Here is a 20976-nt window from a genome sequence, read left to right on the forward strand (position 1 = left end):
TAACATCCCAGTGGGCTCCCCGGGGCCACCACACATGCAGCACACAATCGCCACAGCCCAGGTGGTGTTACATGGGACAATCCCCCGGGCACATGTCGCCAAGAGCTGTACAGCTTGTTCAGTGTCTTCGTCCATATGGCACTCGGTCCCATTCACAGGGAGGCGCCGGGCTGCGCCGGGTGGGGCTGCGGTCAATGTAGTGTGAAACCGGGGCTTCTGCTCCGCCTGGAGCGGGATTGCACCTCAGGTCTGAGCTTCAGTGTGCACATGCGCTGTGCCACTCACCTGCCGCCGCAGCTGGGCCTTGCCGCTGTCCTGTAGGCTCTGGTCACCTCCACGGGGCGACACACACCTGGTGTGCACAGGCAGGGGCCTTTCTGCGTGGTGGCTGGCGGAGTGACAGGGCAGGAGAAGTGCATGTTCGTGCTACAGTCCCATAAACAGGTGTCTGTTCCCTCGGTGTCCCTGTCTCTCCTTTTTTCTCCCCATTTAGATGTGGAAACGATCTTCATTGTCCAGTTTGGATTATTGGGCTACTTTTGGCTGGTTGGTTTTTAATTCTAAAAGTGGGGGGAAAAAAAAGGGAGATGGAGCCTGAGCGAGGGCAGAGTGCTCCAGCCACGGGAAGGTCTCCAGAACAAAGGGAGGGGCGGGGCGGGGCGGGCGCTGGTCTGGAGGCACTCGGGAAGAGGCACCAGCAGGCCAATAGGCCACGGAGCTGGTTCTGCTTCTGTGTCCCTGTTTGTGTTCTTGTTTGGTAAACAAACAGACCCATGGCAACTGTGGCTGGTGGTGTTTATACTACCTGTGAGGCTTCCTGAACAGACAGTCTCCAGGAGATCAGTCCGGGGGCAGGCCGCCAGCTCCCGCCCTTCTTTCTTCTTTCTTTCTCCCCGCTTCCCCTTTTAGAACTGCCTTGGGGTTGCTCTCTACGGGTTCTTGGGGAGCTATGGGCTCCACGTGGTGCTGTGAGGGCCTGGGATGGCCGGAAGAGAGAGGAACCCGCTTTCCTGTGTGTGGTCATCGCCTTCACAAGGGCTCCCCTGAGGGTGTGTCCTAGGAGTTCCAGTTCCTCTCCCCCTGAAAGGCTCCCCACTCTGGGTACCCCAGGCCCGACCCGCCTCTGTCTGGGACGGCCTTCGTGTCTGCAGTGTGACAGGCCAGGCCTGTCGTCCCGGTACCCATGAGCCCCTGTGTTCGACTCACATTTCTCCACATGAGTCACATTTGTGACGAGAACACGATGTCTCCTGTTAAAGATCAGTGTGAGAAATAAATGGCAGTTTACTTTAATTAGAAAAAAATTGACACCAGGAGCTGGAATAATCCAGTGGCGTTTGAATAAATTAGAGGATGGTGAAGACAGAACTAAAAAGGAGCTCACCACGGATAAGTGGGAAGCTGTCCAGAGTTCAGCGAAGTCTGTTTCCAAGTGGGACACGAGTCAGGGTCAGCACAACGTGTGTCCATTCAACCGTCTTGCCCAACACGGAGCACCTGCCAGGTGTCCTGGGCTGTGGCTCTTACAGCTGAGCTTCCTGGTCACGTCTGCAGGGGACAGTGCAGAAACAGACCTGGAGTTAGACAAGGACAGGAGGCACATCCTGGAGCCGGGGGCAGGCAGGCAGCTAAGCAAGGTGGAGAGGGTGGCCTGGCCATGCCTGTCACTCTGTCCCTTGAACAGACCCGAAGAGGAAAGGGAACACCCCTACAGGCAGAAGCAAAGGCCCCGGGGCAGAGGCAAAAAATGGGACTTGTTGTGCTGCATGGTGGCCGCAGCTTGCAGAGTGCTGTGCTGGTGACAGCTGTTAGGAGCCGCTCCGCAGCTGGACTGCAGGGCCAGGCTGCTGCTTGTCACTTCATCTCAGTGGGCTTGGCTTCCCAAGTCTCACAGGGCACGGTGTCCAGCCTCGCCTCAGAGCTGGGACTGTGAGGACTGGGGAACACCTGCTTTAGCTGCTGGCACACAGTAGGTGCATGTGAGTTCGCCGTCGTCCATAACCGTGACGTTGTTGGATGAGAGCCTGAGCTGCAGTAGTGGACGTTTATCAAGTGCTGACTCTGGTTTCTGGGAGTTGAAGGATGGCAGCACTTCTTCCTCTTCATGGCTTCACGGTCTAAGTTGAGACGGGCGGGGACACAGACACCTGCAGGCCAGAGAGACCCTGCAGCCCTAGAAACGTAGACTACAGCAGGGCAGGGCACATGCCCACAGCCCAGCTCCTCAGGAGGCTGCGGCAGGAGGATTGCCAGTTGGAGGCCAGCTTGGGAAACTTGGACTCCAGCTCAAAATAAGAATAGTCCAAAGGTCTGGGGGCATCACTCAGTGTGAGAGCACCCAGACTCAACCTCCAGTACCGAAAAAAAAACAGTGTCCATAACTACACGTGATCCTATAGACGATTTGTTAAAATGCGCACCTGGGGAGTATCTTGGTGTATTTGACCCCCACCCCCCGAAGGCCTCTGTGTGGGAAAGTTCTGTCCTGTGGTCCACGTCACACCCCCGCACACCCAGCCTGGCTCGTGGTAGGTGCTAGGCATCATTGCAGAGATTGGATGACGTATTCAGAAAAAAAGCCAGCTAATGGGTATCAGAGGTGGAGACCACCAAGAGCAGTCACACTTTTGCCAGCGTTTTTCCCCGAGTGCTATGGGAGCACCTGGGTGGCCTCTTTCCATACCTGTAGATGCTTCAAAAGGGGGACCGTTTGGCTTCTGGTGAGGTTGGGTCTCAGCCTTCACCTGCGTTGGGTCACCTGGGGGACTGGCTGCAGCCCAGGCTGCTGGGCCTGACCCCGGGGCTTCGGACTCGGTGAGTCAGGGTGGGCCAGCAGGTGCTCCTCCTCAGAGGCTCCCAGGGACGGTACGTTAAAACCACTGCGCTGCCCTGACGGGACGTTTGAGCTTCCAGGTGCTGTCCTGTGCACCCCGTTCATCCCTTCTGAAGGTCAGAGGGACAGAGAAGCGATCCAGATTGGGATTACTTAGGAATATCGGGGTTTCAGTGCCCAGCGTCCTTAGTTGTTTGAAAGACAAAAGTGTCTCAAGAGTGTGGCCCAGCGGGGACTCCCGCGCTGCTGGCCTGCAAGTCACTCGCAGTTGCTGGCGCCTCGTCTGTCTGGATTTCTTCTCTGGGTCTGTTGTGCTGCAGGCCTCTGTCCTTGTTCTGTCCCTCTCAGCAGCTGGGCTCCTACTGATACTTCGAGGCCCAGATCAAATATCGCAGCTTTGATGTCCAGTCACCTGCTCAGTAGCCCTGTGTCCCCAGCTGTGGAATCGGGCAGAACTCTGTCATCCGAGGACGAGCACCCCTTCCCTCACGGTCGGTGCAGGTGACCCCAAACTCTTCAGTGTTCATCTCCATCAGTGCAGAAGCTGGAAAGTGTGTCCCATCAGACTATGTAATCACGCGTGTGCACGTCCCAGTGTCTTACCTGTATTAAAAAAACCAGCCGCTGGCGGTGAGGAACACGCCTGCACACACACACATGCATCTGTGCGTTTGAAAGCTGCGTTACACACGCACATAGAGGAATTGACGTGTCCTACTCACTCGTGAATTGTGCGCACCCTAGTTTGGAGGTTCTGACCTCGGAACCCGCCGTGGTGCGTATCACTAAACAGGTGTTTAATAATATTGAACAGCAAGTTAAAAGTGGGGAGCATCTACCCCAGTGGACATAACTGAAGCATCTGCAGGAAGAGAAATCAAAGGGCTCACAGGAAGTCAGGAGGGACCCGGGGGGCACAGGAGCCTGATCTGAGTGGGTGGCTTGTGTCCTCAGCTCACCCGGTCCTTTGCTGTCCCACCTGCCCTTCACATCCACTGCTTTGCTTCTGGCGGGTGACGTAGCCCATGCTGACTTGCGTAGTGCGTGGTGGAGGAGGAGCTCAGAGGAACTCGCGTTGGAAATGTTACAGATGCTCTTTGTTTTTCTGGGTCCTTAATGTACCAGAACCTGTGGACAAGGTGGTGGCTGGCCTGTGACACACCAGCGCAGACACACTGACCCACACGTTAATGACTTTGGATCATTGTCCGTGTATCTGCATTGACAGTTGCTGCCCAAGTGACTGAGAGCCCTTTTGGTTTCTTAGCAAGACCCAGTGTTAATGCAGGCAGTGGAGGGCCCTGGCCGCAGGGTGTCACTTCGCTGGTGTCAGATGTCAGGCCGCCTTCCTAACCGCGAGCCTTTGTCCCTGCGCGACTGTGCTGTGGCCCACTCGCCGCCCCAGGTCTCTGCGCACCATCCTGCCAGGCCACACTGCAGACATTGGGAACGCGGTGGTGTGTTTTGCCCAGTGCAGCTGGGAGCTGGGGCATGCTGGTGACGGGGCTGGTGGTGAGCGTGATGTCAGGGCCTGCCGCCTGGCCTAGGGTTCCGAGCCTTTGTAAGGCAGCCACTTAGGAGTCACCTAGATGGTCCCCACACCAGATGCCCCTTGATCCTGAGTGATAAGGTCAGGTCTTAAGGGCACTGGAAGCTCTGCCCTGTGTCATGGGCCTGTGTGGGTCTGAGTCCCAGAAGTCCAGGACGACCCAGAGGTCCTCCCTCCCCACGAGCGTTCACATGAGGTGTTCAGCGAGGGGCCTCTGGCCCCCGGAGGTCTAGAGGTTTCTCCGACCTCCACTGTGCTGGGAACGGGGCCCCACTGTCCTGAGGTATGCTGTGTCCGCCGTGCAGTTATTTGTAGCATTTTCTTTAAAGCAAGTCGCTTTTTAAAATCTAGTATATTGAGCCTCATCCTGTAAAGTGGCATCTGTGAAACCAGAGGTAGGACATGCTCAGCCTCATTTTTTCTAATACATCTTTAAGATTCTGTTCATCTTTAAAAACGGGCATTCTTCCCCCACTTGACAGGGGGTGGGGGGACAACCTTGAGGGCACATCTGGAGTTGGGTGCTGCGATGAGCCTCACCACTTTGAGAGGGGAGGGGCCTGGACTGACCATACCATGCCCGCTCACCTGGCCCTTTGCTGTCCCACCTGGCCTTCACATCCACTGCTTTGCTTCTGGCGGATGACGTAGCCCATGCTGACTTCCGTAGCACGTGGAAACCCTAGGAAAATCCAAAGCTATCACTTAACCTTCCCACAAAGTTGGTCCACCACTGTTTTCCACACGTGTCCTCTGCTTCCTGGTTGGGGGATGGGAACAGGCTCGGGCATAGGGTTCTGAAAGCCGACCTAGGGTGTGGGGACCAGGAGGTGTTGAGAGCTGTCCACCCGCAGGTGAGCCCTCCCGGCGGGGATCGTCCTGAGGGGTGTGATACCCGGTGCGCCACACTGCTGACTGACCGCGTCCCCGGGCACCCGCGGCTGATGTGAAGTGGGCATTCAGTAGGCAGGAGTGGAAGGTGGCCTTTCCTGCTTTGTCACATGTAGGTATTTTTGAAAAGCCAGACAGGAGCCAAAAGGGCCACAGCCGATGCTTGGTAGCGTTGCTTGGCAGGTCTCCTCTGCTCCTCGCCTTTCCACTCGGAATTCATGGAAAGGACCCCTCCGGAGAAGGTCCTTCAGCACAGCTGTGTCTCGGGAGACACGTTGGAGGAGCCCTCTGAGGTCCGTGGCACTCGCATTCTGGTCCCTGGTGCTACAGCACGGCCTCCCAGGAACTTGGGATGCCATCTTGGGCCCTGCCCCCGACTACAGAGTGAGAACCTGTCTGTGGAAGTTCCCCAGGCAGGGCAAGGTTTGAGAAGCACGGCTCTAGGGACGGCGGCAGCAGGGGAGGCCTCGCCCTCAGCACAGACACGTCTCACAGGCCCCATCTGCGTTCTCGGGTCCTTCCTGCTGTCCTCGGCACGTACTCACAGCTACTACGTTCTTAATGTTTTAGTGGATAGATTTCATAAGAAGCTGCGACTGAGAAGTCACGATTCTGACCTTGTGGCCGGTTTTCCCCCAAGATGCATGAGTCCCTGATTCGGTAAGCCGAGGGCATGCTTCTCAGAGTGGTCCAACGCCCCGCACCACCACTGGGCCGCTGCCCGCCGGACGGCTGCAGAACAGCACCCTGTGTTCTTTTTGGGATGATTTACAATTCAACAAAGGGGAGGAGGATAAAAAAGAAGGGCCCTGGCCATCAGTGGTTAATAGCCTGCGTTTCAGATGTGGAGTTAGTTAAGGTAGTCCTCACATCTCCAAGCACAATATTGAGAGCAGATAATAACAATAATCTCCATCATTGTTTAAAAGCACAAATGTGGCACTTAATAGACTAATTCACAGTCACTCCAATTGCAAGTTTTACTCATGAATATCATATCACAAGGGAATGTGAAATCCTCTAATTAAACATGATTTGAAAAGCAGCAGAAAATTGAGATGATGAGCGTTCTGGGGAAGGAGAGTCAAGGATTCCCTGCCTGGGAGAGGGGGAGACCCGGTGTGTGGGGGCGGGCGCCTGCACTCCCTCAGGCAGCCCTCGACAGGGTTGGTGAGGCACCCTTGTCTTGGTGGTAGGACCGTGAGGCAGGCGAGCTCTGGAAACTGCTGAAGGAACACATAGTACACGTGTGTACCTGAGTATGTGTGTGCGCATGTGGCACGGCATGCTGGAGAAGTCACGTCCGTCCACGCTGTGGGCCAGCTCTGGGGTGCAGTGAGAAGCCCTTCTGCTCCTAGTAGAGTCCTCCCTACAGCTGGGGAGAAGGTCAGGAGAAGAGGTGGGAGGCCCGCATCCCTGGTCCTCCTCTGCTGCTCAGGCAGATGTGAGGCTGCCCCTCCCCATGCTCCATGGGGGGACTGGAGGGCGCTCAGCCTGTCCTTTTCTCTTCTCTACGAGGCCACACTTGGACTCCAGCTGATTTTGAGGAGATGGGGATAGTAGGAAAAGCAGAATGAACTCTGAGGTGGAAGGGGGCGCTGGGGGTTGCAGGAGCCCTGTCTGTCACAGTGGCCAGACCACCCTCTCTTCTTCCTGGGGTCCTCGTCCGGCTGGGGACATCCCATCTGGCTGGGGTCGTCGCATGTGGCTGAGCCTGTTCCGACATTCAGGTTTATTCGCAGAATTCTGCTGTGGGTTTTATCTGATTTGAAAATTGGAGTCCGGCGCAGCCTCATGGTGGGAATGCTCTCAGATTCCTGTTTCCATCTTCAGCCCCGAGAAGCCCCTGCCCTGACACTTGGGTCTCATTGGGCGGGACCCGGTGGCCAAGGAGCAGGCCTGTAAAGAGGAGAGAAGAGAAGCAGGGTCTTCCTTCTGGCCACTGGGGCATTAGTGGATTAGTGGAAGAGCTTCAGGGCAGCGTGACCTCCTGGACCCGGTGGTGGTGTGGTCAGTCAGCGCAGCTCGGCTCTGGGACTGTGCGTCAGGGCAGCTCCCCAGGCACCAGGCGTGGGGCTGAGCTGCCTGTGGGGCCAGGAGGGCGCATCCCTCTGCCATGTGGACCAGCGCGTGGGCATGTCGGATCTGAGAGGAAGGACCCTGTGCCTCTCGCCGTTGTTGAGAAGCATGTTCTCACGGTCACGAGACCAAGGATGAGGACAAGGACAGACACGGGGCCATGAGCAGTGGGGGTCAGCCTGGTGCCTGTCTCTGGTCAGCGTTGGCTGGCTCTAGGACAGTCCTCAGTGGTGGGAACAAAGAAGGTGGTAGTAGGGAGAGAGGCAGGACAACCCCTACTTCAGGGGAGCTATGAAGTGGGGCTTGGGGTGGGGTGGGGTGGACTGGAGGAGCGTGGCAGCTGTGGAGGATGGTGCCGCCCGGTCCATCCCCGCAGCCAGGACCCACTCGTGCCCTACCTGTGTTCATGGCCTACCTGTGAGCAGGTGGGCCACTTGTACCCGCTGCATTGCACGTCCTTGGCAGAAGTGTGTGGAGGTGCTTCCTGGGAGGGGCACCTTCCCTTGCAGATGGGCAGATAGAGGGCAGGCAGGGCGGGGACCCACGTGCTCCTGGTGTGAGCATAGATAGCTCTAATGACAAGTGAGGTCTTCACCTGCTGAGCCCCAGCCCTTCTAGACATAAATCCCGCCCGCCCCTGAGAGAATGGGAGGTTGGGCTCCACAGGGTTCATTCTAGAAGCATCTCCGGCATACGAGTGGTTCGCGGGACCTGGGAAAGACTTTCCCCTAGGCACTCACCTTCAAGAAGTTCAGCTGCTAAGGTTTTAAGTCTGTAGAAAAGTCATCTCTGCCCCACCCATCAAATATCAGAAGTCTCGGTTTAATTTCAAAAAATGGTTTTGTAATTAATAAATGTTTTTGAGAATAAGAACAACAGTGTGTTGGAAAATCAAAAGAAAATGAAAATTTGAAAAAGTCTCCCGTTGTCATATTCAGTTGGTTCTTAACACAGGCAGCCAAGTGTTTGTTGGGTTACAGAGTGTTTCCATCAGGTGGTGGGGAGCAGCATTCTGCAGAAGCAGCCAGGTCCCTTAACGGACATCACACGCAGACATTAGCTCCAAGTGGACAGTGGGCCTAAATGTGGGAGCCGAAGCTGTACCCTGGGAAAAACGAGGACCCACTCCCAAGTCACCTGGGCTGGGCGGTGTTTTCTTAGATATGACAACAAAAGCACGAGGGCAAAGAAAAACAGATGGCTCGGACGTCATTGTAAGGAAAACCCGGTGCTTCCAACCACCCGTGGGGACTGAGACGCAGGGACTCTTGTCAAGGCGTGGACTGACGTGAGATTTGAATCCAGAAAACATAGGTGTCTGCAGGTTTTGCAACTCGGCGATAAAGGGGCAGCCCAGTTAAATGACAGGACAGGCATTTGAACAGACATTTCTCTGAAGAAGCTAAAACAATGGCCAGTGAGCACATGAAGGTGGGTCAGTGCTGTTGACTGTCGGGGAAATGCCCCCTGGAGGAGGAGCCCTTCCCATCCACGAGGGTGGCTGGAGCCACATTGCCAGTGTGGACAAGGATGCGCAGGAGTGGGAACCCTGACCATAGAGCTGGGCCTATCTAAAAGGCAGCCCTGTTGGAGCATGGCCCGTGTTCCCCTCGGATCGCCACACAGGCCCGTATTCCAAAGACAGACCCCAAAGAACTGAGCACAGGCCAGCCCGTCGCGCACTGTTCCCAGGACAGGTCTCTGGAGATGGGTGGTAGAGTTGTGATTGGCAGGGGTGGATGTTTGGGGGAAAGGGGTGACTGCTGGAAGGTCCCAGATGTGTTTGGGAGAGTAATAAAAGTACTCTCAAATCAGGTTGTGAGGAGGGTCACAGGCTCGAGGACATGCTGAGACCACTGAAGGGGACTGTGTGGACTGTGTGGGACTTGAGGAGGAACAGAGGGTCCCGCAACTTTGAGCGATTGGAGAAGATTGACATTCCGTGACTTGATTTGTCGGGAAGCACAGCTCCTGATTCTGGCATGGGCCTCAGTACTGGGCACAGTAGGTCACCTTCTGCCACAGGTGAATCAGACATGTAATGAGGAAGAAAATAGGCAAATTTGGAAAGCGTAGAAAACAAATTAGGGGAAGATTTGAAGACAGGCCTGGGGACATTGCATGGGAGAGCTCAGGATGTGGCTTCAGGTGAAGGGACATTGGCATTCAAGTTGGCAGAAATGTCTCGGGCTACGGCCAGGTCTAGATTTTCTGTGTCCTTCAAAGGTTCCTCTTCCCTTGGGCACTCAGGGGGATATATCTTATAGGACTTTGAGTGTCGCTAGAGACGTCTGTCCCCAGACATGAGAAGTGATCCGGGTTGACTTAATGATTCTAGTTGGAAGATTTGGTTAGGGAGAAAACTTGGGCGGGCAGCAATTGAGCCGACCAGGTGGAACCACCCTTGTTCTGGAAGATCTGTGAGGCCCAGGCCATTGCTGGAGGGAGTCCTCTGGCCCGTGCTACTGTGTAGAGAGTAAACGGAGGTGTCCTCGCGGGTAACACTGTGCACCCACCGCATTGGTGGCGTCGGTGTGCTAACGTGGAGTCCTGCCTCCTGGGGCCAACTGGATCTTCTCATCGGAACACTGTCGCTCTCCTCCTTGTGTTAAGATCACGTTGACTCCACAGATCAAGGATGATCAGGAAAACTCAAGTCAACTGCTTTTTCTTGAATGCTCTATATCTATTTCATAAGGTCCAAATAGATAATAGGAAGTGTCTGGTCTCTTCTGTAGCTTTGCATAATTCTGATCTTTGTGTCTGAAATTTATAAAAAAAACAGCAGGCACTAATTGAGAACATGTTGGCACAGAAATGAAACTGAACGATGTATTCGTTGTCTGTCTTCACGAATCTTCCTGACGTCCACCAAGCCTGTGCTCTGTGTGAGGTGCTGAGTCCGCGGAGATGGACAGTGATCTTCACATCTAGGAATATCCACCCTAGGAGTCACCTGGAAAAAAAATCACATTATTAAGTCATTGGCCCTTGATGTTTTAGAGTTCACCTTTGGGGCAGGCGTGACCAGATCCCTTCAGAGCCAAGCGGGCCTTCACGTGTGCTGGAGCGAGCAGCCGGGAGCCAGAGCACAGCTGACGACTCGGCCGAGGCTCCAGGCCCACCTCCCCTCAGTGCTGGGGTCGTCAGTGGCCACTGTGGCTCATCCTGTGCAAGGAGTCTGATTCACTGAGTTAGAGACCTTGTCCTCAGTTTCTATGTCTCCTCCTGTCCCTTCTGAGCCACGAGGCAGTGAGAACACCGAGGCTTGTTCCTCCTCCTAGAGTGCCCTGTGGTCGTATCCAGCCCCCCCTGCAGCCTGGGAGGCTTCCCCAGCACCTCTGCACAGCCCTTGGCGGGCTGAGGTCAGGTCCTGCCCGGCACGCAAGTTCTCTCCACTGTGCCCACACGGTGTGTAAGAAGCTGACTCTTACATGCTTTCCTTTAAAGCACAGAATAGGAACTTGAGAAGGCACAAATCAGGACACGGTGAACAGTCAGCCTCCAGCCCCAAGAGGCCACCACGTCTGGTGTGGCCCCATCTTTCCAGGGATGCCCCCGGGGGGCCCTGCCAGCCTCCTCTTTCCTCCCAAAGACATGCTCCAGACGCCTTCATCTCAGTCACAGGTATTTGAAAGACCTCGGTGACATTTACGTCTGTCTGAAAAGGAAGTGACAGCAGTGCACGTGGTGTTTCCCTTTTTGCTGGTAATGGTCGGTTAGAAGAGAGGCAGGGTGGACAGCGGATGTTGGCGCCAAGGCTTCACAGGGAGGTGAGGGATGGGTGGGCAGGGGCGCTGTCTTCAGCAGCTGGGCACCGTGTGGGCTTTGGAGAATACAGATGCGCCGTCACAACGGCCGTCATGCACGAGGCCTCCTGAGTCAGTCAGTGGGGTCTCGAGTGGGAGGGGCTGAGTTTCTTTTGACTTTGGATGTCCCTGGCTGTCCTTGCATGGTCCTGGTGGATTCTCCTCTGTCCCTTCAGGTAATGACACCAAGTGGAACTAGACAGAAATTCCTAGAGGAGAGTAGTTTTTATTGGGGCCTTGGAGCCTTCAGACGAATAAATCAACCATCCCTATGTGCCTGGTTTTGCCACAGAGAACCCAACGACTTTTTTTTTTCCTTTTTATTAAAGCATTGCAACAACAAAGATTAAGTCAATCCTGTCTCAAAAAAATAAAAAAAGAATTATAAGGGCTGGAGATGTGCTCAGTGGTCAAGCACCCTGGCTTCCATCCCCAACACCAAAAATAAGTTGCCCCAAAAGCAGGACGTGCCCAGGGTATCTCCCAGGAATGCATTACCGACCTTCCTGTCATACTCAGCACACGTCCCACCTCGCCCAGGAGGTGCAACTGTGTGGCCCTTAGCCATTCTTAGCTGGTGACGGTCCCTGCGGTTCCCAATAGGCTCCTGGCTTCCGAGTTGAAGAATCCCACAAAGCACTGCTGTGGGGCTGCTGAGGACCACGGCCTCGGGCACTCGCCATGGGTTGTGAATCGCAGCCCTCCTTAATGGACGTTCTGCTCCCCCAGCGGGTCTCCTGGTGGAAGTGGTTGTGCGCTGGCATGGGCTGCCCGGTGTAGGTTGTTTCTAGTGTCACACTCAGATTGAAGGATCACGAGGGACCTGCACCGTCTGAGACAGGAGGATCGACTGCATAGTTTGAGCTCACAGCTGAAGCTAAGGTGGTGGACTCTCACCCATCACTAAGAGCATTTTCCAAGACTGGTTAATAACACGAGAAGTTAGTCGCAAAATTATGTCCAGTGGAAAAGAATAATGTAATTCTCCATGCAAATGTGTATGGAAAGCATGTGTATGTTATAGGGTGTTTTTTTTTCTTTTTAGTCTTTTCCCAATTTTGCCCAATGAATATATTAGCTCTTATAAAAAGTATGAGAATACTTAAAAAATGTTAGTAAAGGGCTGGGGGTCTAGCTCCGTGGTAGAGTGCTTGCCTAGCATGCACGAGGCCCTGGGTTCAGCCCCTAGTATGGTAAGAATAAATACATAAAGTCTTAGTAAAGTTGGTGAGGAAAATACTAAGGTTTGGAGCTTTTCTTTTTATCTTAAACTATGATAGAAACACATTTTGGGTTTTTTTGTTTTGTTTTGTTAATGATTTTCTTATAATATGTGAGAATTCTAGGACTGTTGACGTTTTCCTTCATTTCTAGTATTTTCAGTAACTGTTTTAAATTCAGCTTTATATCCTGTTCTATTCACGCACCAGCCTGGCACTGAGCATCAACAGGCGCTGCGGCTCTCTCTGGGTCTAGGGCAGCTCCACCCGCCTGACTGCTTCTCGAATACGCTTCCAGGGGCTCTGTCACACAGTGGTACCTGAGTGCCCCAGTCCCGAGCTGTTCTCATAAGAGGGTCACCTTCCTGGACTTGTACATGCCATTTTTCTGTTTAGTTTTGCTTCTGGTTCTATGCTTTCTAATTTAGGGCAAAAGAGTTCTTCCTAGAGGGACCTGATCCCCCTTGCTGAGGGGCCGCTCTGTGAGCCTGTGTGTTAACTGTGAATGCTCCTTGTTCTAAGGGCTCCCTGCACTCTCACTGTGAAGTAATTGCCTCAGAAGTCAGGGACAAGTGGCAGTTGTGTACCCGAGCTCTGAGGATGTGGATCGATAACAGTTATGAATACACATCCTGACGGTAACATAAAACACAGGCCGGAGTGTGTGTGTGTGTGTGTGTGTGTGTGAGAGTGAGAGAGAGGGAGAGAGGAAGACAGAGAGGGAGAGAGAGGGAGATCGTAATTCTCAGTGCTTGAAGTTCAAAGTCAGGGGAGGCAGCCCAGGAGCTCCGGGCCGCCCTCCCCGTGGAGGGAGCGTGCTCTGGTGGGAAGGAGGCGCTCACTGTTAGTTTTACATTTCTGTTTGATGGAATCTCAGGTTATGGAAACGACTGTAAAAATAATTTGTCTGAAAGAAGTCTGGATGCAGAGACCTAGGAGAAAATATTGGAGTAGACGGTTCATCGTGGAGTGCGACAGACCCCCTCCCCAAGCACCACATGGCTCCGATCAAAGCACCCCGTGACTTGGATCCGGTGGCCAAATCATTACGCATCGATCGGAGCCCCACTGGAGCCTTAACCCCTTCCTGCTCACCCTCGCCCGGGTCGGGAACGGCAGCAGTGTGGTCTTCCTGGAGCAGCCAGGTTATTTTCTAAAACCTGATCGTGTATCTGGATGGATCGTTCTTGCTAAATTCTTTTACTTTTATTATTGTGAATTATTAACTTGTACTTTACTTTGTTGAATAAGATCATGTGTGAAAAAAAATGTGAAAGCAGTTTCAGGAGAAGAAAGGAAGAAAACTGTCCTACTGTGGGTTGGAGACACAGCGAGAGACTGTCAGAATCAGGCGGGCGGGAGAGCTGCAGCTTGTGGAGAAGCCTCCGCCCCCAGGGAGGGCTTCGCCTTCCACCAGGGGCTGTGGAACACTGCCACGCACCACCCACGTGGGTGCCTAGTGGGTCGGTGATCGTGTCCAAAGGGGTATGGGGTGTGTGGTTCCAGCCCTTGTAGCTTCCATGTTGCTTTCAAAAACCGAGGGGGGAAAAGAGAGAGGCCCCTCACATCCGCCCAGGGTGTGGGTTTCTGGTCCTTGATGTCCTCTCCTACAGGACATTTCTCACAGCACAGTCACACCTGTCCTTGTGCTTCCCTTTCAGCCTGTCCCACGAAGAGCACCCCCACAGCCATCCTCTATACGGACACGGCGTGTGCAAGTGGCCGGGCTGCGAGGCCGTGTGTGAAGACTTCCCGTCGTTTCTGAAGTAAGAGAGGTTCTTTTCTGTGCTGGGCTTTCTGTGGCCGTCACTGCCCATGCTCGCGCTTTGGCTTATCACGGGTTTGCTGACCTGGGGCTCCACGCCACCGTTCAAGAGTGGTCCCTAAGCTCAAGTGCCCCGCATATGGTCCCAGGAGCAGTGACAGAATCCAACCATGGGTGGATGAAATCGATGGAGATGTGCCAAGGGCAGCGAGACCCTTGCTAAGAGCCTGACTTGAGCCATTTCTCAGAGTGTCAGTGATTTTTGTTGTTGTTGTTGGTTCATTTGCCATGTTTTGGTTTCCACTTTTTATTTAAGTTGTATGTGCTGGTCATATCTGGCATACACGCTAGCTTGACAAAGCTGCTGTCTGTGCTGGTCCGCTGCACCCAGGCGACTGGGCCCTTCTTTGCTATAAGGCAGAGGACTTTGTAAGGTCGGGAGTGCTGCTGACCTGCTCCTTACGTTTAAACCATGTTGCTGTTGACCATTGTTCAGCTCCTGGGGCTCGCAGGGAGGATGCCCAAAGACCCCCCTTCTGCAGCTCACTCCCACGAGCTCCATCAGATCTGTTGGGAAGCGGTGGGTGCGTCTTGGCCCAGCGGGAGGCTGCTCTCTGCACCTGGGCGCCTCTCGAAGGTCCTTCCATGTTGGTCTAAGCCACAGGCCTGCCCTGCTTGTTGACCTCACAGAACAACACCACTGACCTGCAGGCTGAAGGCCGTGTGGGTGCAGTGTCTGTCACGTGGTGATATCCTAGTGTGCACAAGGACACTTGTGCCTCTGTCATAGGCAGGGGCACCTGTGCTGCTCCCCCCTCTGTGGGTGCACGGAGCTTACAGACATAGAGGGGGGTTGGGGGGCCATCCTTTCTCTGACGCGTTTCTCCCGCATGTGAGCCCCAAGAAAACAGGCGGGCCCGTTGGTGTGGCCTTTACGGGGTGAGGACAGTCTCCCTGTCTATCTCTACGGACCTGGATACAAATACTGCAATAAAGCCCCCTCAGAGGCACACCCAGTGCCACTGGGAGCCATTTTGGTGAAGACAGGTGAGTCGCCTTCATAGCCTCCCAGCTCGACTCCTCCACGTCGAGAGCATCATGTGGTTATTGAAAACTTAAGTGCTAAAATTACTTTTAGAGAGTTGTGCACATATCTATAAAGCACAGATTTTAAAAAAACTGTAAATAAATAGAAGGAGAACCACTAGAGTAGGGAAGGGGAGAGGGATAGGAGAGGGCAAAGGGTGAGGACTGAGTTGGATCAGGTGATAACTCTGTGCTGTGTAATGGTGTCCAAATGGACCCAGCCTATGCATGACCATAGGCAATAATAACCAATATTTTTACTGGGGAAAAAGAGACCAAAATGGCCGTTAAATATCGAGAGCTGTGATGCTCTGTTTAAACCAGTCACTGTCATTCAGATTGGGGATACTCTGCTCTGTTTCTTGTATAAATCAATCATTATGAGATCTTTGTTTTGATATCTCCCGATCATTTGCCTAATTATATTTATCTAAGGAGAGGAAAGAACTGGGCAGAAGAGCCTTCCGAGTTCTAAGTCCTTCCTCTGCACTAACCCCAGGTGAACATCTCCCTGATGCCCCTTATGACTGACTGTTGCAAAGTCCCTAGAGCTGAAGGATCACTGCGTGACCTGGATCCACCATAGAGCCAGAAGGGGATGCCAGGCTCCAGGGTCACTGGTTGGAGACATTTAGCCCTGGCAATGCCCAGAGGCTCCACTGTGCAAGCTGACAATTAAGATATCTAGGTGCAGATACTCGTGAGATGCCTATCTGTAGATAGGAGGTATGTGTCTGTGGATGTATAAGATGAGATGATAGCTAGATTCAGATGTGGGGAGAGACCACAGAGGGAGGGAGCGGACAGCAATTCAGACCTGCTTTAGTACTAAAGGGAAGCTTCTCAGGGTAATTGGAACAGGGCCTGCACTTCATTCCTGTGAGCGAAAGTCCCTGTTGCCTCTGGGGACGTTGGGGATCTCCGTCTTGTCTTGGAGACCACCTGTCAGTCGTTCATCCTGGTCTCGCATGGCAGGTTCTCAGCCTTGTTGGCTCAGTGTGGTTGCAGTGCCCACTGTCAGCTGGCCAGGGCTGCTAGGCTGTGTCCCTAGTGCTTATTTGTTGACTTGTGTTTTCCAGAATAGACTAGTTTGCAAGTTGTACAAACCTAACTTGAATTGCTTAAGGAAAACCAGACCTACAAGTTGGGGATGATAACTGGCTCCTGTAAGCGAGGGAGTCCAGTAGTGCTGCTTGCTTCAGGAGCGGCTGGATCCAGATGCTTCAGAGGGCTGTTAGAGTATTGATTTTTCTATTTGCTCTGTGTTCCTTTCACTCTTGGACCCTTTCCAAGTGGAGCTGAAGAACACAGGCTGCCACTGGTCCAGAACGAGTCATGTGTTCTAGGTTTGAGCCAATCGAGGTGTGGTACCCAGGCTTGCGCCTCCAGAGCAGAGGGAGCAGCTCACCCTAGGGAGCCTGCTCCAGAAAGCTAAGACCAGTGTGGCACACTGGGAAGGGCAGAGCTGCTGCGAGCAGGCAGAGCCCTGTAGCAGGCACCGTGTCTCGGTGCCTCCCTTAGTTACACATGGCCTGGTCTCAGCCCCTCCAGAGCATGGTCTGAATGCCCCGAGATTCAGAGCCTTCAGACCTCAGGCTCTTGCTCAGTGCCAGGGAGAGTGCTTGCCTTGCAGATGCGCCTTTCCTGCAGCTGTGCCCGGCCTTGTAGTGAGACCAGCTTTCTCTTCCCCTGCAAAGGGCTGCAGGGTGGGGCTAGATCCCGTGGCTCAAGTAGAAACCATGTGGCTTCTGTGAGGGGCGACGTCTGGGCCCGATACCAGTGAGTGGCGGTGGAAGCCTGCCTGCAGGGATGCCGGGTGGGCGATTGCGGAAGGGTCTCCACGGGTCTCCCCTCCTTTGGTTTGCCTTTTTCCCTCCCAGCAGTGAGCTCTGAGGCCTGGGCAGCTCGACGCAGGCAGTGCTCAGACTCTCCTAGATGTTTCTTACCCCCCCCCCCCACCCACCGTTTCACATCCTCTAGCATTACTTTGTGGTTCAGTGACACTGCACCACAGGGACAGTGCCAAGCCCTTCACAAATGTCAACTTATTTGGTCCTCGCAGCCCTGACTGGGGTAAGACAGCAGCGTTCTTCCCAGCGTGCAGGCTAAGGACACCAAGGTACAGAGGAGTTAGGTGGTTTCTGTAAGGTCACACAGCCAGGGAGAGGCGGAGGCAAGATCTCCACACAGCAGCGTAGCTGGGGTATGGACCCTGCTTTATGTGTTTTACGGATTTTAACATTGGCCTTCTCCTGAAAGCAGTGGGTGTAGAGACACGCAGTGAAGTAGTAAGCCGCGCCCTCCTCGCAGAGTGTGGGACAGCGGCCTGAGCCTCGGCCTCCATGCGTGCAACAGGCCATGGCAGGATGGCCTCTTGGGGCTGCTGGAACTGAGGGGCATGTCGCGTGGAGTGTCTGGCCTGCCCCGTCAGCTCTAAGATATTAGCTCTCCTTATCTACCCAAGTGTGTTTTAAAGGAGACGTAATTTTAAATATCCACATATTTCTGACCTTATATTTAGAGAGGGGTTGTGGCCCAGCAGACTACCATTGTGTCACAAGATCAGAAGAGACCTTTTCTCTGAGTGTGCTGGACGTTGAACTCATGGGCTCTTGACTGCTGAGCTGTACCCCAGTCCTTCAGCTATATCCCCAGTATTAAAAATAAATAAATAAATTTTGAGATAGTGTCTCACTAAGTTGCTGAGGCTAGCCTCCAACTTGAGCTTCTCTTGCCTCAGCCTCCCAAGTGGCCAAGATTGTGGGCATGCATCACTGTGTGTCTGGCTAGAAGAGGCGATTCTTTTTTAGTACAGTTTGTGAATGGTCCCACACAGCCTTGTGGCCAGGGATGGCACGTGTTTTCCCAGGAGGAAGCGGATAGCCAGTGTCCTCAGGCTCCGAAGGTGGCACCTCCTCTGTTCATCCACTGTCGTCTGCTCCCTCGGGGTCCACAGAGGCCATGTGAGGAGGGAGCCTGGCTGTGCCCCTCGGTTGGTATGCTCACGTCTGACTTAGGGCCACATTTTGGTGTCCCCTGTCCTTCTGGTGGGGAGTGGTTTCACGCTCCCTGGACGCTGCTTTCCGGGTTGTGCTCATTTGGATTCCGGTCCTTGGGTTCATCCCAAGCAGGGGAGCCTCCATAAGTCAGGCCCTGTCACCTCCCCACCAGCCCCAGTGTGTCAGGGTCTCAGGTGCCTGGTGGAGGTGCTGGTGGAGGGACAGTGCCTCTGGTTGCTCACTCCAGACTTCTGCAGCTCCTGCCAGGGGCCCAGAGCCCCCTGTTCAGGGAGCTCCAGGCAGCTGCCCAGTGTGGCTAGTGGCAGAGAGGCACCAGCCTCCAGAGCAGACCTGAGGAGGGACTGTCCTGCCTGCTGGTGAACAGAGACCCCGCCTCCCTGCCATCAGCTGCAGTGCCTGTTCCCAAGGTGAGTGATGCCACAGGCCCCCCAGATCTCAGACTCCACAAAGAGCCATGCTATCACCCTGCCTGGAGGCAGCAGGGTGGCTTCATCAGCGTCAGCAGACACCAGGCCATCCTACGCGCTTATGTCCCTGTTTCTTCTCAAAACAAGTTTCAGTTTTCTCGTTGGGTCTCCTCCTCCTCCTGTGCGTTGCTCTGTGGCCGAGAGTGGTCATGTGGCTGCTGTTTGTTAGCCTGACTGAGAGCAGCAGGTGCTCAGCTAACTCTCATGAAATCCCGAGCCCTGTTGCTCAGGCTCCTTAGACCACACAAAACAAAAACAAGCCCCCCCCCCCCGCCCCCACCGGCTCCTGGTTCATGACTTCCTCCCACTGGCCTCGGTGCTGATCCCTCATTTTCTTCCCTTTCAGTCTCTACCTGGATTCATGATTCTGCCCTTTTCTTAAAGGAAAAAAGAATTTGAAAGGCTCAGGCTCCCGGATGCTTTGGCAAGGTGTGGGGTGGGCCCCTGGCAGGGCCACTTTCCCTGTGTCTGACTTAGAAGGTGAGATCAGGAAGTCAGAGCAGGCCACACCACGTGAGGCCAGGTGTTCTGTGCAGGGTGACTGCTGCCCGCCTGCCCACCCTCCAGCTGTGCCCTTCCCTTCTCTGCTCCCCGTTCTGCTGTGGAACCCAGGGCCACAGCCTGCGGGCAGGGCTCCCCCTCAGAGCTGGGCTCCCAGACTCCCGGAAAGGTTTTCCTTGTGTGATAGCAGTAGAATTCCTATCCTTGCTCAGTATTCTGTTTGAACGTTTTTCTTTTTCTTTTGACTATTTTTCATGGAGAAAAGTCCCATGCCAAAACCAAACAGAAATTCCTTTGCGTATTAGTCAGATGTATATAATTTATGAAAGCCAAAATAAATTCAGTGTGAGCTCAGATAGAAGACCTGCAGCAAAATGTTGAGAGAAAATGCCCAGAGACAGAACTCGGCCCCTCTGCAAGTCGAGGCCACAGACGGGAGACGTTTTCTTGGTCCTTGCCTTTTTAAAATTTCTCCTCTGTGAATTTCAGTTTTCAAAACTGTGAGGAGCTCTATGGGAAAGGAACCGGGGAGTGCTCTGTTTTCACAAGTGTTTTTATCATGGTAACATCTTGTTTACTTTACTTCCCTGCCTAAAACTACTTGGAGCATGTTAAGAAAACATTTCAAGAAAGCCCTACAAAGAGGCCTTTGTGGAGCAGCCCCGGCCAGGCTGCAGGGATCACAAAGGTGTTAACTTCCCGCCCCTTAAGCACTTCCACATGAAATTCCAGCAACTGTGTTTGTGGTTTTGGAAAAACAAAGTGTATGTTAAAGAAACCAGGTATACACGAAGGAGCCGGATATCATAAATTGTTTCAAACCCGTGGATCCCCGCCCTGTTGGGGTGCAGAGAACCTCCCCGTGCAGGAGCCCTGGGCTGGGCAGTGGGTGTATGCAAATCCAGGGCCAGCCTCAGAATCTACATCTCAAGATGATGGGGACAGATTTTCCCCCATCCAGTCGGTCTGAGGTGAGAATGGCAAAATGCACTTTTGGACTTTTTTTTTTTTTTTTTTTTTTTTAATGAAATGGACTTTTTCTACTCATCTTGCATTTTTCAGTTGTCTTAGAAAAATAAAATTGGTTGTTACCAAGAAAAACATGTTTTCCCCTGGAAAGGTTGCTTCTTGAACCTTGTTGACTGTGCTCAGGAGTTCAAGACCTGCCCACGTGGCCCAGACCCCACAGTGCCCTCTAGTGATGTGTGCAATCTCAGATGGAGAGGGCCCAGAGCCCGAGTGCCCTAAGAGACGCAGATAACCTTGGAACACATTTTTTTTTTCAACAAACAAGATTTTAGTTAGAAATGCAAATGGAATGTAAATTTTTCTTATAATCTCTAAAGCATTAGAAATATTTTTGAACGTCTCCTTACGCACTTCTGCATACAGCTGCCAACGTGTCCTCGGCACACGAACATTCCGGTAGGTAGGTTGTTGTGGGCTATTATATTTTTAGAGCCATCAGTTAGCTTAGGTGTTTCACGGGATCATTTCCGGTGTGTAATTAGAAGGCATTACTTAAAAGACAGGGATCATCTTTGCTCTGTACTTTTTATTGACACTGTCTACCATATTACGGGCATGTCTAAATGGTAAAATTTATTATTAGCAATAGTGTCACAAAAGTCTGAGACAGCGATTTTCCTTTCAATAAAAGTAGTTAAAAACCTTTTAGAAAATCCATAATTTTGATTGCTGGTACTTCATAAATGTATAACTGGTACTTTTTAGCTGTCTCTTTAGGGAAAAATGA

The 20976-nt window shown here is 53.2% G+C and overlaps 1 protein-coding gene across 8 annotated transcripts in view; it reads left to right on the forward strand.

Moving 5' to 3' along the window:
• Positions 1–20976, forward strand: part of Foxp1 (forkhead box P1) — a 523563-nt gene that overhangs the window by 463254 nt on the left and 39333 nt on the right. For all 8 annotated transcript variants that reach the window (XM_076841227.1, XM_076841222.1, XM_076841223.2 and 5 more), the window contains one exon: positions 14043–14147. In XM_076841227.1, the coding sequence (XP_076697342.1) occupies positions 14043–14147 (105 nt within the window). The remainder of the gene's footprint in view (positions 1–14042; positions 14148–20976) is intronic.

This window comes from Callospermophilus lateralis, chromosome 20 (genome assembly GCF_048772815.1).
Source record: "Callospermophilus lateralis isolate mCalLat2 chromosome 20, mCalLat2.hap1, whole genome shotgun sequence".
Taxonomy (NCBI): Eukaryota; Metazoa; Chordata; class Mammalia; order Rodentia; family Sciuridae; genus Callospermophilus; species Callospermophilus lateralis.